At 35.3% G+C, this 16,374-nt stretch overlaps 4 protein-coding genes and 1 long non-coding RNA gene across 5 annotated transcripts; 1 reads left to right on the forward strand and 4 right to left on the reverse strand.

The window, feature by feature from the left end:
* Positions 1 to 180: 180 nt before the first annotated feature.
* On the reverse strand, positions 181 to 1,002 carry LOC117576933 (protein toll-like). The gene has a single exon (XM_034262076.2). It carries the CDS (start codon positions 881 to 883, stop codon positions 230 to 232), a length of 654 nt encoding a protein of 217 aa, XP_034117967.2. The 5' UTR covers positions 884 to 1,002; the 3' UTR covers positions 181 to 229.
* A 2,217-nt stretch (positions 1,003 to 3,219) lies between these two features.
* Positions 3,220 to 3,945, reverse strand: LOC127566137 (uncharacterized). The gene is made up of 3 exons (XR_007955429.1): positions 3,797 to 3,945; positions 3,556 to 3,723; positions 3,220 to 3,467 (listed from the first exon to the last, which is right to left on the reverse strand). It is a non-coding gene; the product is annotated as an uncharacterized LOC127566137 (long non-coding RNA).
* Positions 3,946 to 4,425: 480 nt separating this feature from the next.
* LOC127565912 (protein toll-like) lies at positions 4,426 to 6,041 on the reverse strand. The gene is made up of 3 exons (XM_052006832.1): positions 5,955 to 6,041; positions 5,727 to 5,824; positions 4,426 to 5,660 (listed from the first exon to the last, which is right to left on the reverse strand). The coding sequence occupies exons 1-3, from the start codon at positions 5,978 to 5,980 to the stop codon at positions 4,483 to 4,485; spliced, it is 1,302 nt and encodes a 433-aa protein (XP_051862792.1). The 5' UTR covers positions 5,981 to 6,041; the 3' UTR covers positions 4,426 to 4,482.
* A 3,349-nt stretch (positions 6,042 to 9,390) lies between these two features.
* Positions 9,391 to 10,518, reverse strand: LOC127566135 (protein toll-like; the record flags this gene model as incomplete). Its single annotated transcript, XM_052007772.1, has 1 exon — positions 9,391 to 10,518. A coding segment is annotated over one exon (945 nt), but the record flags the coding sequence as incomplete, so codon positions are not given.
* Positions 10,519 to 13,644: 3,126 nt separating this feature from the next.
* On the forward strand, positions 13,645 to 15,894 carry LOC117576241 (tetratricopeptide repeat protein 30 homolog). The gene is made up of 5 exons (XM_034260859.2): positions 13,645 to 13,736; positions 13,803 to 13,981; positions 14,038 to 15,036; positions 15,096 to 15,312; positions 15,379 to 15,894. Exons 1-5 carry the CDS (start codon positions 13,677 to 13,679, stop codon positions 15,892 to 15,894), a joined length of 1,971 nt encoding a protein of 656 aa, XP_034116750.1. The 5' UTR covers positions 13,645 to 13,676.
* Positions 15,895 to 16,374: the final 480 nt, after the last annotated feature.

Raw genomic sequence — 16,374 nt, forward strand, 5'->3', positions numbered from 1 at the left:
CAAATTAATTGTGATTATTATAAACCTAAATACAAAAAGAAATTAAAAGTACAAAACAAAATCCGAGTTCAGAAAATGTTCTCAGTATCTTTCAGACTCAAGAATTGAAATGTATGTAAACTGCAATATTCAGAAAATCGTGAACGTTTATAAACTTTGTTTTATTACAATGTTCAGCATTTTGTTAAGGTATAACATAATACAAATAAAGAAATATAATTTTATCTTCTCATAAAAGGTCATTTTTAGGAGTAACATCGGTCTGTTTCCTCTGCGGCATGACAAGCATCAGCTTTTTCCAGAATTGGGGATCATCTCTTCTAAGATATGTGTTGAATTTCAAATAGTTTTTCAGCTCACTATCCAGATCATTGAGATCGACTCCGCTATATACTATGATGATAAGTCGCTTGTATTTGTTAATTGTTGTGGCTTCAATTGCAGATCGGAACTCAAATCGACCCCATGACGACTGCACAAAGTGCTCCGTTAGCAGGATGATTATTCGACTGGAATCTTCAATCGAGTTTACTATGCAATTCGGAATGGATTCTCCGATCAACCAGTCACGATGGTAAAAACAGAGTTGATATTGGGCAGGTCCTCTCTCTAGCTTCTCAACGTATTCGTCTATCAAATCCAAGTCCTTGTGTGAAAATGCAAGAAATGCATCATTTTTTTTTAAGTTTTCTTCGTAATCTGGTCTTTTAATGCATCTTCCACAAATATTCTTTTTGTAAAGACACTTTAAAATTGATTTCTTATAATAGAAATACACGAATATTGTAATGATAATTCCAAAAAAGATTCCAATAAGTATTATGATGTTTATGCTTTGACTTAAGCTTCTTTTACAAATAGATGATGTGGAGATATTAACCATTTGATTGGCATTACTGCATATTATCTTCTCTCGATCTTCAATTCTATTCGAGTAATTCGATATAAATAATATTAGTTTCTCGTTTCTACAATCACATATCCATGAATTGCCCGACAGATACATCTTTATAATTCCTGATCAATTCGAAAGATATTCAAGAACTTCATTATTAAGCATTTGTAGAAAATTATTTTGAATGTCGAAATATGTCAATTTTTCCGGTAGTTCATCGACTGTCAAATGTGTAATTTGGTTGTTAGCCAGATGCAGTTCCTCTACATTAGAATATCCATATAATGTGTATTTAGGTAATTTTATTAGGCTTGCATTTTGGAAGTAGAGACATGTAGTTCCAATTATTGGGATCGGTAGTTCCGGAATTTCGTTAAGTTTCATGGATCCAGTGTATTCTATTCTAAAACGCGATCAAGTGTGCATTTAAAGTCATTTGGACAGAGTCGATTATTAATATCCATTTGAAATTCACAACTATTGCTACCTTTAAAGCAAATGAAAGCTTTAGTCCTAATTATCATATTCTCTTCTGAAATAACTTCTGTTATCTTTTCTGACAATTTATAATGTCTAGAAAAATCCTTGCTGAAATAGTTAAAATTTACGAATTAGCTTTGATTGCAGATTAAACAACTTTACACTTTTTATCGGATAGCATCAACATTAAAAATTGAACAAAATCGAATTATGTATACTTGTATGGCAGCTATCACCTTCAGTTTAAATTTATGAATATAAAAAAAAATTTCTATTTGGGTATAGGTAGCATATGTAGGTACGTGGGAGAGAAGAAAATATATTTTAACAAGTAAGAAAGTTACAGTCGAATGTGCTCGACTGTGAGATACCCGCTACCCAAATTTAATAAAGCCAAAATTTTGCGGTATTAATTTCAAAATATAACGCAAGTACTAAAAAATACTAAAAATATACCGAATGATATGTTTGGTATATCGATATAGTACACCATTCAGAATATACCATAGACGGCACAATGTACCAGATTGGCGGCCAAAGCAACTAAGAGCCCTAGTAAGTAGGCGTTTTTGCCCATACAAAAGTATTTCTTTAATAACTTCCAAAATTTTTATCTGATCGCAACCAAATTTTCAGGAATCATAACTACTATAGTAATTATTATATAAACCAAAATTCGCAACTCTAGCTTTAAAATTACGTTTGTTATTCGATTTTTTTGATTTGCGGGGGTATTAAGTGGGCGTGGCAAAAATTTGAAACAAACTTGATCTGCGTGCAAACATTTCAAATGCTGTCGAAAAAAAATTATAGCTCTATCTCTTATAGTCTCTGAGATCTAGGTGTTCATACGGACGGACGGACAGACACACAGACACACAGACGGACAGACGGACATGGCTATATCGTCTCGGCTGTTGACGCTGATCAAGAATATATATACTTTATAGGGTCGGAGATGCCTCCTTCTACCTGTTACATACATTTCCTGCCGGCACAAAGTTATAATACCCTTCTACCCTATGGGTAGCGGGTATAAAAATAACAATTTACAATATATGGTGTAACAATTTTTGTAGGTAGTAAATACATTTCAAGAGGCAACCGATGTCTCCCTTTTCTATATATTGAATACTTTGGTAGTCATATAACTCTAGTATTACATAGTCTAAATTGGAAAAATACTTACTGAATAATTTCTTTTAAAGTTGATTTGTTGTTTAAATACAAAAATTTTAAGTTTGTTAATTTTTCAATGCACTTTGTCGTTAGATCTATTTTTTCAGAGTTTTCTAATGATATTATTGATAAGTTTCTCAAATTGCAAAATACGTTTCCTTGAAATTCCAAGGGACGAACTGTGTCTTCATAGACTGACTTCTAATACTTCCAAATTTTGAATATCTTTGAAGAGCGCATCATTTAATATACAATGCTCCACAGAGTACGTATAGTCAGGGACAAAGGAGTGATTTCTTCTTCCTTCATATTTATAGGTAACCGAATACTGCCGGAAGCGATAATGAACGTGAATTGAAAGCTGAGAGAGATATTTAAAGTTTCTTATCAATGCACTAATATTTTCACAGTTATAATACATATGCCATTCTAATTGCTTTAAGTTAATCAAAGTCGGTAGAAACTCATCTTTCAATTCATAGTATGGACTATAAACGCTTGCAAGTTTAACTGACTGTATTCGTTGGGAAATAGATTTATTAAAGTTCGATACTTGATTAATTATAGATTCTTTGCCAATGATTGTTGAGCAATTTGTTTTATAAGTGGGCAAGTCGCCTTCGATAGTGTAAGATATATTGCCAGAGTCACAATATTTATTATAATATTTGAATTTGCAATTAATTCCAAAATAAGTTTTGTGCAATTCAAGTTCAGAACATTTAGAGAAACTTTCGATGACAACTTTTTGTAAAACACAACAGAATATATAAATCCAAATTTGTATCCGCATTTCAAATAGGTTTTTGCTTATACGGAGTCAATTTCAAACTGTGCAAGCTATTGGCATGTTTTATTTAGAGAAACTGCAATTTTTTGGATAGCCTTTCAAAGTGCTCGACCACAAGATACCCTATAACGATATGAAATTATCACTTAATATAAGTAACATTATAGGATAAACTTTTTTTTTTACAGAAAATAAATAAAATTCTGGATACCTATTAATATTTGAAAACTTGTTTTCAAATTGTGGTCTTTAATATTTTCAATTTTTAAAGGGTAACAAAATATAACGATTAATCATTTTTATCCACCAACAAGCGTATTTGTTATCTCCATCCCATGGGATCAAATATAACCAAAAGAAATTGTTGATCTCAAAGTTACTATAGAATTCGAGTTTGAGAAAAATTAAATTAAATTTTATAGAGAAATAAAAAATTTGTATATAAGAAATACCGTCGCCTAGTTGAATTGTCGTCTCCTGAGTGTTGGGGCTATAGCTGGTCAATCGCTAGGGCTATTTTAAAAAGTATGCAATTCAGTCCATAGATTTTGAAGACGGGAAAATTTGGGACGTTTATGGAAAATCCAAAACTAACTTGATCTGCGTACAACAATAAAAAGTATTACAATTATATATAGACAGCCCCTTAACAATAATACCTTTCTACGCTATAGGTAGCGGACCTAAAAATATGAAATTTAATAAATTAAGCCTCCATGCAAGCAAAGACGATCAAGCTAAAAGACGAACTTAGATAGAATATTGAAATTCTTATGGATTTATTGTATTAAATTGAATTTGCTTATCAATATTACACTTTCGCTTTGTAGGACTTATAGATTAGTCCTGGCATAAATTATAATCATTTTTTTTAATGTATGAGACAAGTTTGCATTTTACATATCACATTTTAATAGGTTGTCTAATTCTTTTTTAGGTTTAAAAACATTAAGTCTTTTTTAATAGGTTAGTGGTTTAGTAATAAAGTTGTAAATTCTTTTGTTTTCAGTAACTTTTCAATTTTTGTTACATTTTTGAATCTTTGACAACAATTGAATAATTTTATACATTCGACATATTTCTATTTAACTACAGTGTAAAAATTGGAAAATTTTATTAAAATTCAAATATTTTTGTTTTATAAACTGCTTTCTTCACACGTATGAACCGTCTGTTCCTTATGAGGCATCCCGAACATTAGCTTTCTCCAGAATTGTGGATCATCTCTCGTCAGATACGTGTTGAATTTGATGTAGTTCCTTAACTCAATATATAGACCATTAATATCAATTCCAGGGTACACTATAACAATCAGTCGTTTGTATTTATTAGTCGATGTGGCTTGAATGGCAGAGCGAAACTCAAATCGACCCCATGAAGACTTAATAAAATTCTCCGTTAACAAGATTATTATTCGTTTGGAGTCTTCGATTGACCTCAATATGCAATCGGGAATACACTCGCCTATCAACCAGTCGCGATGATAAAAGTAAAATTGATATTGAGAGGGTCCTCTCTCTAGCTTCTCCACATATTCCTCTACAAATTCCAAATCTTGGTGGGAAAATGCGAGAAAGGCATCGTATTTTAGATCATTATCGGGTTCCGCTTGGGCTATGCACCTTACACAAAGATTCCGTTCATACAACCACATTAGAATTAATTCCTTGTAATATAAATATGTGCATATTACAATAATAATTCCAAATGATACTCCGATTATTATCATGTTCAAGGTGTCATTTAAGGAATTACAAATTGATGATATAAAAATATTTGTCATTTGCCCCATCTTGACATCTCCACAAAGTATGTTTTTTCTATCCACGATTTTATTTGCAGAGTCTTTCACGAATATTATTAAATGTTTGTTTTCACAATGACAGATCCATGGATTGCCCGATAATAAAATTTGTATAATTCTGGATCGATTAGCGAGAAATTCGAGAACGCTTTTATCAATGGTTTGTAGACTATTATTTCGGATATCTAAATATGTCAGATTTTCCGGAAGTTGATCAATGGCCAAATGTGAAAGTTGGTTGTTTGCTAAGTACAATTCCTTTACTTGGGGATATCCGTATAAGTTATATGATGGTAAAGTGGTGAGATTTGCATTATTAAAGTACAGAGAAGTGTTTCCAATTATAGGGATCGGTAACTCAGGAACTTCTTGATGGTACTCAGACGTATTGCATTCTATCTTAAATCGCATATCCTCTCGATCAAGTGTACATTTACAGTCTTTGGGGCATGTGCGATTGTTGATGTCCACTTTGAGTTCGCAACTGTTAACGCCACTATCGCAAATGAAAGCTTTAATGTAATATTTGTTTTTAAAAAGATATTCTAAATTTAATGCAGAAGAAATGTCAATTATACTTAATTTCTTAAACTTTGTTAAATACTGCCAAGTTGTATATTTAATAGTTTCATCAGTGAGTTCCAAATATTCCAAATTCGATTGAAGGGTTTCGGATCTGAAAAAAATAAATTATTCTTAATTGTATGAAGAATTTATCGATAATGAAGATGTCAACTGTTAGAAAGTACATTCACATATATTTATATTTTTTTATATATTTTTTAAAACTTAACACTCAAGCTTACCGTAGCCAGTCGAAATGAGGTATCATAATATTTTTTAAGTGCAGTGATCTTAAATTTGTTAAATTTTGAAAATGGTCTTCAGTGAAGACTGTGATCTTACAACGTTCAATTTCAAGTTTTATCAAGCTTTGTAAATTGTTTAATGCCTTTTTGTGTATATATATTTCATGTATACTAAATTTACCACAATTTAGTTTAAGTAATTCCAAGTTTTCGACACCTTTTTGAAAATTATCTTGTAATTCAATTGGATAATAAAGATCATTTATATATATGTGTAAATTCCTTAGAGCTTCCTGTCGAAAAACGCGGGATTCACAAAATCCATATTCTAAAGGAAAATTCCTTTTGAACTTAATAAAGTCAAATATTACTTTCCTAATATCTGTACAGTATAGAATCAAATAATACGCTAAATCGGATATATTTTTGTAATTGAGTAAATTATTATTTGCGTTGATTTCTTTAAGGCTTGCCAGTCCAAGATTTCCATCTGTTGGGGTAATGCATGCCTTTAAATACGTGTCACGATCGCTTTTCGTCGTAAAGTACACCTTGTCCTCACAATGGTTTTCATAAGTCGTGTATAGTCCTTCTACAATGTATTTCGATGAAGCAGAACTCAGTCGTAAAAGTATTTAAATGTACAATCATTTTTATTCATGTCCACTATTAGAGTTGAACGTGGAAAATCGTTTCCCATAATCACTGTCCCTAAGACGCAGAATAAATACATTTGAACAACTTTAGAGAGCATTGCAAAATATGGTCCAACCCCAGTCAAATTAATTTCACACTGAGTTATCGGTTTGCACAAAACTATTTTTATACCCGCTACCCATAGGGTAGAAGAGTATTATAACTTTGTGCCGGAAGAAAATGTATGTAGCAGGTAGAACGAGGCATCTCCGACCCTATAAAGTATATATATTCTTGATCAGCATCAACAGCCGAGACGATCTAGCCATGTCCGTCTGTCCGTCCGTCCGTATGAAACACTGGATCTCAGAGACTTTAAGAGATAAAGCTTTAATTTTTTTCGACAGCATTTGTCATGTTTGCACGCAAATCAAGTTTGTTTAAAATTTTTACCACGCCCACTTCCGCCCCCGCAAATCAAAAAAATCGATAAACAAGCGTAATTTTAAAGCTAGAGTTTTGGTATATACAACAACTACTATAGTATTTATGATTCCATAAAATTTGGTTGCGATCAGATAAAAATTGTCGAAGTTATTAAGGAAATACTTTTGAATGGGCAAAAACGCCTACTTACTAGTGGTCTTAGTTGCTTTGGCTGACAATCTGGCATATTGGGCCGTCTATGGTATATTTTGAAAAAAATATATTTCTTTTATTCAAAATGCGTAGCGGGTATCTCACAGTCGAGTATACTCGACTGTAACTTTCTTACTTGTTTCTTGTTAAAACTGCTGAAAGTGCTCGAGTCCGAAATGCCCTGTAATTAGATGCAAGTTTAAACAGCTCAGTTAAGACATTGAAGAAATCAAATTTTGAAAGTTTTTAAGCAAAAATAGGTTCTTAAATTGGATTTTTAATTCCACTATTACTTTTTAATATTTTTCGTGATTTACAAAAGTGAAAACAGTTTTGAGGTAACAATTTATACGAACTTTTCTTAATAATAAACTTACAAATAATTGCACGTTTCGGAAAACATCTGAAGAAACCTCAAATCAATTTTAATTTGTGAATATTAAGAGTGCCACTTTTTTTGTGGCGTTGTTGTTCATCAACATAATATTTCGAAAATTTGTATTTGAAATTGCTTATCAATATCCCTGGGGCTCAAAGCATATTAAAATAACTTTGAGTAAAGTAAACAAGAAAGCAATTTGACTCGACGATCTTAATGCTGGGCCTCTGCGTACTTAACATACATACATTTCCAATATATGTACATAAATGAAATTTTAACATAGCTCGAGTCGAGCTCACACGAACTGTAAACAGACTCAACACGGCTGATTTCATTTACTTACGTGGAGGCTGGGAAATTGCCAACCGCCTATACAGATTCTTGGCTGTATAAAAAGTGTACTTTTTATACCCGCTACCCATAGGGTAGAAGGGTATTATAACATTGTGGTGGCATGAAATGTATGTAACAGGTAAATGGACACATCTCTGCCCCTATAAAGTATGTATATTCTTGATCAACATCAACAGCCGAGACGATCTAGCCATGTCCGTATGAAACACTGAATCTCAGAGACTATAAGAGATATGGTTATAATTTTTTTTCGACAGCATTTGTTATGTTTGCACGTAGATCAAGTTTGTTTTAAATTTCCGCCCCCGAAAAACATCAAAAATAGCATTTCAATCGAATAACAAGCGTAATTTTAAAGATATAGTCGAATTTTGGTATATACAATAACAACTATAGAAATTGAGATTCCTGAAAATTTGGTTGCATTCAGATACAAATTGTTGAAGTTGTTAAAGAAATACTTTTGTATGGACAAAAACGCATACTTACTAGGGGTCTTAGTTACTTTGGGTGACAATCTGTTAAATTGTGCCGTCTGTGGTATATTTTGAAGGTGGTACTATATCGAATTTTTATGTATTATATTCTTTTGGTATATTTTGAGAATAATACCGAATTTATTTACATTTTTTTCAAAATGGTTAGCGGGTATTTCACAGTCAAGCACACTCGACTCTAGCCTTCTTACATTACAATAAGCGGCTCAATGAAACCCGAATCTTACTACTGTGGGCGAATTTCATGTCAATGGCATTATGAGTAATATATTAACGCTTGTGTTTATCATACGACCAAGAGTGCATTTCTCGATTTTTGCAATGTCTGATTTAATTGAGCATCGAAGTGCCATCACATTTTCTTTATAAAATCAAATTTCTGCTGCGGAAACGTTGAAGATGTTGGAGAATGTGATTCTTTCATGCCTTAGAAAAATCTTTATAAGAAGTACAAAGACTTCAAAAAAGGTCCGAAAAGGCAGCGCTCCGGACGTCTATCCACTCAATCAACACGTCAATGGCTCAAAAATCGTCGCTTAACTATTAGAGACCTGACTGATATGATCGGGATATCTCCAGGTTTGGCTCCGTGTGACTTCTGTCTATTCCCAAACTCAAGCGACCATTTCGGAGAACGCGTTTCGAGTCAAGGGATTACTTTGAAGGGGATGAAATTAATTTAGAAGATGTTACCTTTTCTTACTTTTTGTCACGTAGTATTTACTTCTTTAAATGATTGACTGATGCTGAACCAAGGAATTATTCTAATTTGATAGAATCATAGATGACATTGGATAGTATGTGGCCGATTCTGAGGCTAAGTCGTTTGACCCGTGAAATGTAAATGTTAACTCTTCTCGATTTATTTAATTGCATTTGTTTAACAATATTACATTCTTGCATTTTAACTGGTTTTACATAGATTATAATTATTTTATATGATGTGTGTATGATAAAAGTTTACATTATTTTATTTATGCATTTTAACTGGCTAGATAAATCTATTTGGATTGGAAAACATTAATATTTTCTTATTTAAACTAGAAAATTATATGCATACGAAATATATATATTGGGAATCTTAGCGAAATTAAATTTTTTTTTTGTTTTATAAACTGCTTTCTTCACACGTATCAACTGTCTCTTCCTTATGAGGCATCCCGAACATTAGCTTTCTCCAGAATTGTGGATCATCTCTCGTCAGATACGTGTTGAATTTCATGTAGTTCCTTAACTCAATATCCAGATCATTAATATCAATTCCAGGGTACACTATAACAATAAGTCGTTTGTATTTATTAGTCGATGTGGCTTGAATGGCAGAGCGAAACTCAAATCGACCCCATGAAGACTTAATAAAATTCTCCGTTAACAAGATTATTATTCGTTTGGAGTCTTCGATTGACCTCAATATGCAATCGGGAATGCACTCGCCTATCAACCAGTCGCGATGATAAAAGTATAATTGATATTGAGAGGGTCCTCTCTCTAGCTTCTCCACATATTCCTCTACAAATCCCAAATCTTGGTGGGAAAATGCGAGAAAGGCGTCGTATTTTAGATCATTATCGGGTTCGGCTTGGGCTATGCAGCTTACACAAAGATTCCGTTCATATAACCACATTAGAATTAAATCCTTGTAATATAAATATGTGCATATTACAATAATAATTCCAAATGATACTCCGATTATTATCATGTTCAAGCTGTCATTTAAGGAATAACAAATTGATGACATAGAAATATTTGTCATTCGCCCCATCTTGACATCTCCACAAAGTATGTTTTTTCTATCCACGATTTTATTCGCAGGGTCTTGCACGAATATTATTAAATGTTGGTTTTTACAATGACAGATCCATGGATTGCCCGATAATAAAATTTGTATAATTCTGGATCGATTAGCAAGAAATTCGAGAACACTTTTATCAATGGTTTGTAGACTATTATTTCGGATATCTAAATATGTCAGATTTTCCGGAAGTTGATCAATGGTCAAATGTGAAAGTTGGTTGTTTGCTAAATATAATTCCTTTACTTGGGAATATCCGTATAAGTTATATGATGGTAAAGTGGTGAGATTTGCATTATTAAAGTACAGAGATGTGTTTCCAATTATTGGGATCGGTAACTCAGGAATTTCGTGATGGTACTCAGACGTATTGCATTCTATCTTAAATCGCATATCCTCTCGATCAAGTGTGCATTTACAGTCATTGGGACATGTCCGATTGTTGATGTCTACTTTGAATTCGCAACTGTTAATACCTTTTTCGCAAATGAAAGCTTTAATGGAAGTATCATTTCTAAGCATGTATTCCAAAAGGTGTGAATTGGAAATTTGAATTATGCCTAATTTCTGAAACCTATTTAAGTATTCAATAGCTGTATAATTAATTGGCGCAACATTTTGATAACTAGCTACCCAACAGCTATCGTAGTTAACTTTAGTTGCAAATATTCCAAATTCGTTTGAAGTGTTTCAGATCTGAAATAAAAAAGAAGCCGTAAGTGTTTTAAGTAACTTTTATGATTTTAAGACAATTTGATATCTTACCGTAACCATTCGAAATCATTTAAATGCATATCATTCAAGTGTAGATATTTTAATTTTGTTAAATCTCGAAAGTGATCTTTTGTGAGAGTTAGATTGCAGAGTGAAATTTCAAGTTCTTCTAAGTTTTTTAAATTGTTGAATGCTTCTTTTTGTAAATCTATTTTATACTTATAAGAAACCTCACAAAGGAGTTTAAATATTTCCAGATTTTTTACGCCTTTAAGAAATGTATCTTGCCATATTAGTGGAAAATCAATGTTACTTATTTGTACTTGTAATTCTCTTATCGAATCGTGCTCAAGAAAATCTGTGTCACATGTTCCACTCATTTCCGGCAAGAATGTATTTTGATACATAAAGTGACTTATTATTTTTCGAATATCTGTACAATTATAATTTAATTTGTTAGATATATCGGAAATTGTCCAATCGTAGAAACGAAAATTTTCATTAATCACTTTAATTTCTCCATCTGTTGGGAGAAATTTACGATCTTCCTTCAGTGTCCCGCGTTTAGTTGAATAAATCGCAGATTCTCCCTTAATATTGTATTCGATTACGCAAGAATTTATTTTGTAATAGTATGAAAATTCACATCGAAATTGCATGCAATGTAATAAAAGCATTGAATAAGGAATATCCGTGCCCATAACAACATTTTTTATAAGGCAAAACAAATATATTCCTACTACATTTATCCGCATTTTTGAACTTAACCCGAGCAAATTCAATTTTAAACTGAGCTATTGAATTTAACAAAAAATATTTATGCTTTAGCAAACTGCTGATAGTAATCAAATCCGAAATTCGCTCTAAACGGACGCCATATAAAACAGTTTTACGTAAAGCATCGATGAAAAATCAAAACTTAATAGCTTTCAATAAAAAGATACATTTACATTTCTTTTAGAGTTCTTTGTTATTTATGAATTAGTTTTTTAACTTCATTAGTTAGTTTTAGATATTTTCAGGATTTACAGGGTATACCTTTATACGCTTTATATCCATACTTCAAATCAAAAGCAAACATTTCCAAAAGTTATAATTCAAATTTGTTATCACGATCCCTGGGCTCCCTGGGGATCCCTTTCAATGCTGTTCCAATTTTATATAGTTATATTATAGTTCCGAGAGAAAGTTGATTTAAATAATATTTGTAACATTTACTCAAAGCTTTTTTTGCTTTTTCTTGATCCCAGAAGGTAAGCGATATCCCCCGTATAGCTACGTTTTGTTTCGGTTTGCTTTTCCGGTTTCACATACTTCCAGTTGCCAATTACGTACTCATATAAAACATCACATGATTTCATCGTGAGATTCATATAGCTCAACATCTTGGTGGCATAGGACTTAAGGAACGCGTTTTTGGCATCCATATTTGTGATTTCATTGTTATTATTGAAATCGTTTCACTGTGGTAACCGTGTGTTTTGTCGTCAGGAAAATGCTTTCGTTAGTGACTGCAATCTCTAAAACCATTTTGGGATGAAAGGAATCTTCTACAAACTGGATAAAGTCCGTTTCGGCAATTGAGTCCCCAACTGGTTATAACGCATGCTGACAAACATACATATTTTTATACCCGCTAGAAGGGTATTATAACTTTGTGCCGGCAGGAAATGTATGTAACAGGTAGAAGGAGGCATCTCCGACCCTATAAAGTATATATATTCTTGATCAGCGTCAACAGCCGAGACGATCTAGCCATATCCGTCTGTCCGACTGTGTGTCTGTGTGCCTGTCCGTCCGTCCGGTTGAAACACTGGATCTCAGAGACTATAAGAGATAGAGCTATAGTTTTTTTTTTCCCAATTTGCGATTGGAAATTGGAAATCAAAAACAGACATTTCCAAAGTTATAATTCAAATTTGTTATCACGATCCCTGGGGCTCAACGCGCATTAAGTAAAGTAGAGAAAACAAGAAAGCAATTTTAACTTAATGGTCTTCTATGACTGTTTATCTGATCGCAACCAAATCGTAAAGACCGTAGTTATGATTGTATCTACCGAAAATCTTAACTCTAGATTTAATATTACGTTTACTAGATTCTATTTATTTGCAGGGGCGGAAGTATGACTCGTAAAAATCTGAGACAAACTTATCCTACGTACAACAACGACAAATGTTGTTGAAAAATTAAACAGAATAATTGGCAAATTGCTTTGAAGTACTTACAAAAAAAAACTCGCAAAAAATGAATAAAAATAGACAGAAGCATACAAAAAATTTGAAAATAAAATCGCCACTGAATGTCATCAGTGTCGAATAATTTATCAATTTGCCTTTATTGCCTTTGATATTCTTCGCCAGTTGCGACTTTGGTGTAAGGATCGTTGAAGCAGATTCACTTGGTCTAAATGAGGTTTAAACAGGATACTAATCGATAAATATGTAACTCTTATGACAGCTTAGCTCACATGATTTGCAAGCAGTTGGTTCAGCAGCACTGAAAGCAGTGTACTCAACAGCTATGAAAACAGGTTATTGAACTGCTTGCAGCATTGTTCGGTATTTCCCCATTTTGTACTGCTTAGTCCAATTGGCTAAACAGTTTTTCGCTTATAACTCGACTTTCCTATTTCGTAACCATGACTATAGAAGCCACAACGAATCCTAACGAAAAATTATTCATTTCTTTCAAAACCAGACATAATGCTGCACCAAGGAATTATCTTACGGGAAGGACATGTAACACGCACTATCTACAATCTGGTAATTTAACCAAAAATTGATTTAGAGTCCTATCGATGAACACTTTAACTCCCTGATACAATTCAGATCAAGGATAAACGCTACGAGGATGTCATCGAGTGCATTGTGAATTGTGGAGAGGCGGCCAATACTCGAGCCGGTCTGTCCACGCTGGGACATTGTTACTACCATGCCCAGAAGTATGAGGAGGCGGCCAGTTGCTATGAACAGCTCTGTCAGCTGGTGCCCAAGGAATCCAAGTACAGGTTAGTTCTGGACATACAGAGGCATCACTGCGGTTGCTGATTCATTTCCTTAATAGATTCTACTATGCACAGTCGCTCTATCAGGCTGGCATTTTTGCCGAGGCACTGCGTGTCCTGAAACAGATCAGCGATAAGGAACTGGAGCTGAGGGAGCAGTGCCTGCAATTGCAGAGTGCCATTCTCTATTCGAGCGAGGATTATGCGGGAGCTCAGAGTCTGCTTAATCAGAGAGCTGGCGGCACAGCCGAGACCCTTAATGACGAGGGTTGCTTGCTGTTCCAGGCGGATCAGCATGAAGCGGCAGTGCAGCGTTTCCAAACGGCGCTGCAAGTGGGCGGTTTTAATCCGCTGGTCGCCTACAATGTGGCATTGGCACACTTTCAGCGCAAGCAGCGGGCACAGGCGCTAGACTACACCTCCGAGATTGTGGAGCGAGGCATGCGAAATCATCCAGAGCTGGGCATTGGTGCCCAAGTGGATACGGATGGCAGTGCACGTAGTGTTGGCAATCCCATTACGATGGCATTGTCCGGCATCACACAAGCGCTCAATCTAAAGGCGGCTCTAGAGTATCAGGATGGGAATGTGGAGGCTGCACGGGACGCACTGCTCGATCTACCACCACGGGCAGAGAGTGAACTGGATCCGGTAACGTTGCACAACATGGCCTTGACGGATGCTCAAGGACCTGTGGCTGGTCTGCGTAAATTGGCCTTTCTGCTGCAGTTGGGTGCACCAGCCTGCCCCAAGGAGACGTTTGCCAACATCTTGCTCACCTGCTGCAAGCACGAGCTCTACGAGACCGCTGCCGACATTCTGGCCGAGCACACAGATCTCACCTACAAATATCTTTCGCAGTATCTGTACGAGCTGCTGGATGCGCTGATCACGGCCCAAACCAGCGGCGAGTTGGCCGAAAAGAAACTGGGAACGCTCGCCTCCAGCTTGTCGGGGAAATTGCGCAGCCTGGCCGCCCGAGTGCAAGAGGTGAGAGCCACCAGCGAGCAGCAGGCACTACGCGATGCACTCAAGGATTACGAACAGGCACTGGAGCTGTAAGCTCAGCAGGATCATCCTTCCAGACAGATGGATTAATACATTTTCTCTTTCATAGTTATCTCCCAGTGGTTATGGCGCGAGCCTGGATCTCCTGGCGTGAGGATGATTTCCTGGGTGCCGAGCGTGAGTTTCGGTCCAGCGCAGAGTTCTGCTCCGAGAATGCCATCTGCTCCGTATGGCGCTTGAATGCAGGACATGTGCTCTTTATGCAGGACAAGTACAAGGAGGCGGCAGCTTTCTATGAACCCATTGTCCGTCAGCACTCGGATGACGTGAGTAAAATCGGTTCATTATGATGCATCCTTTTACGCAAACAATCGTTTTCATTCTTTTGGCAGATTATGTCCGTTTCGGCTGCTGTGCTGGCCAATTTGTGCGTCTCCTACATTATGACCTTTCAAAACGAGGAGGCCGAGGAACTCATGCGGAAAGTGGAGAACGCCGAAGAGCTGAAGGGTAACCAGGGCAAGCAGTACCATCATCTGTGCATTGTCAACCTGGTCGTGGGCACCTTGTACTGCGCCAAATCCAACTATGAGTTCGGACTCTCGCGCATCGCGCACGCTCTCGAGGGTGGATCGGGTGCGCGTCTCTATGCGGACACCTGGCTTCATGTGAAACGCTGTATGCTCGGATTGCTCACAGGTATGGCGAAGCAGAATATCATTTTACCCTATCCGGCCGTCCAGGAGGTGCTCAACTTTCTCAAATCTTGCGAAGCTTACGGCCTATTCACACCAGCAAACATCTATACGGCCACGGAGCAGATACCCAAGGAACCATTGACCATTGGCCTCGAGGCCAGAAAACTTCGACTGCTGCTAATCAAGCTAAGCGAATACGAAAACTATTAAATCTACTGTTCGACTATTATCTATAAAAATTAAGAAAGCTACAGTCGAGCATGCTCGAGTGAGAAATAAAATTTTTAATAAAAGCAAAACATTGCGAATGTAATATTATCGTCAAAGTATACCAAATGAATACACCGGAAACTACTTAATCCAAGTTTTATATTTGGTGTTTCGATATACTACTGTACGCTAAATATACCATAGATTCGACCAAAGCACCCATTTTTTGTCATATAAAATGACTTCTTTAATAATTTCATAAAGGCTTTAGGTATTATTGCATATACCAAAAATCAACTCGATTCGATTTACGCGGCCGGAGAACAAGTTTGATGTCTCGTCTATATAGATGTTCATAACTGCAGATAAATGGACATGGCTATGTTCAAGTATATATATACTCTATGAGGCCGGAAAGCTTCAATCTTCTTGTTAACTCTACGCTAAGAGAAATATCAAAGAAGTGAGAGATCTATACTT

This window comes from Drosophila albomicans, chromosome 2R, assembly GCF_009650485.2.
Source record: "Drosophila albomicans strain 15112-1751.03 chromosome 2R, ASM965048v2, whole genome shotgun sequence".
Taxonomy (NCBI): domain Eukaryota; kingdom Metazoa; phylum Arthropoda; class Insecta; order Diptera; family Drosophilidae; genus Drosophila; species Drosophila albomicans.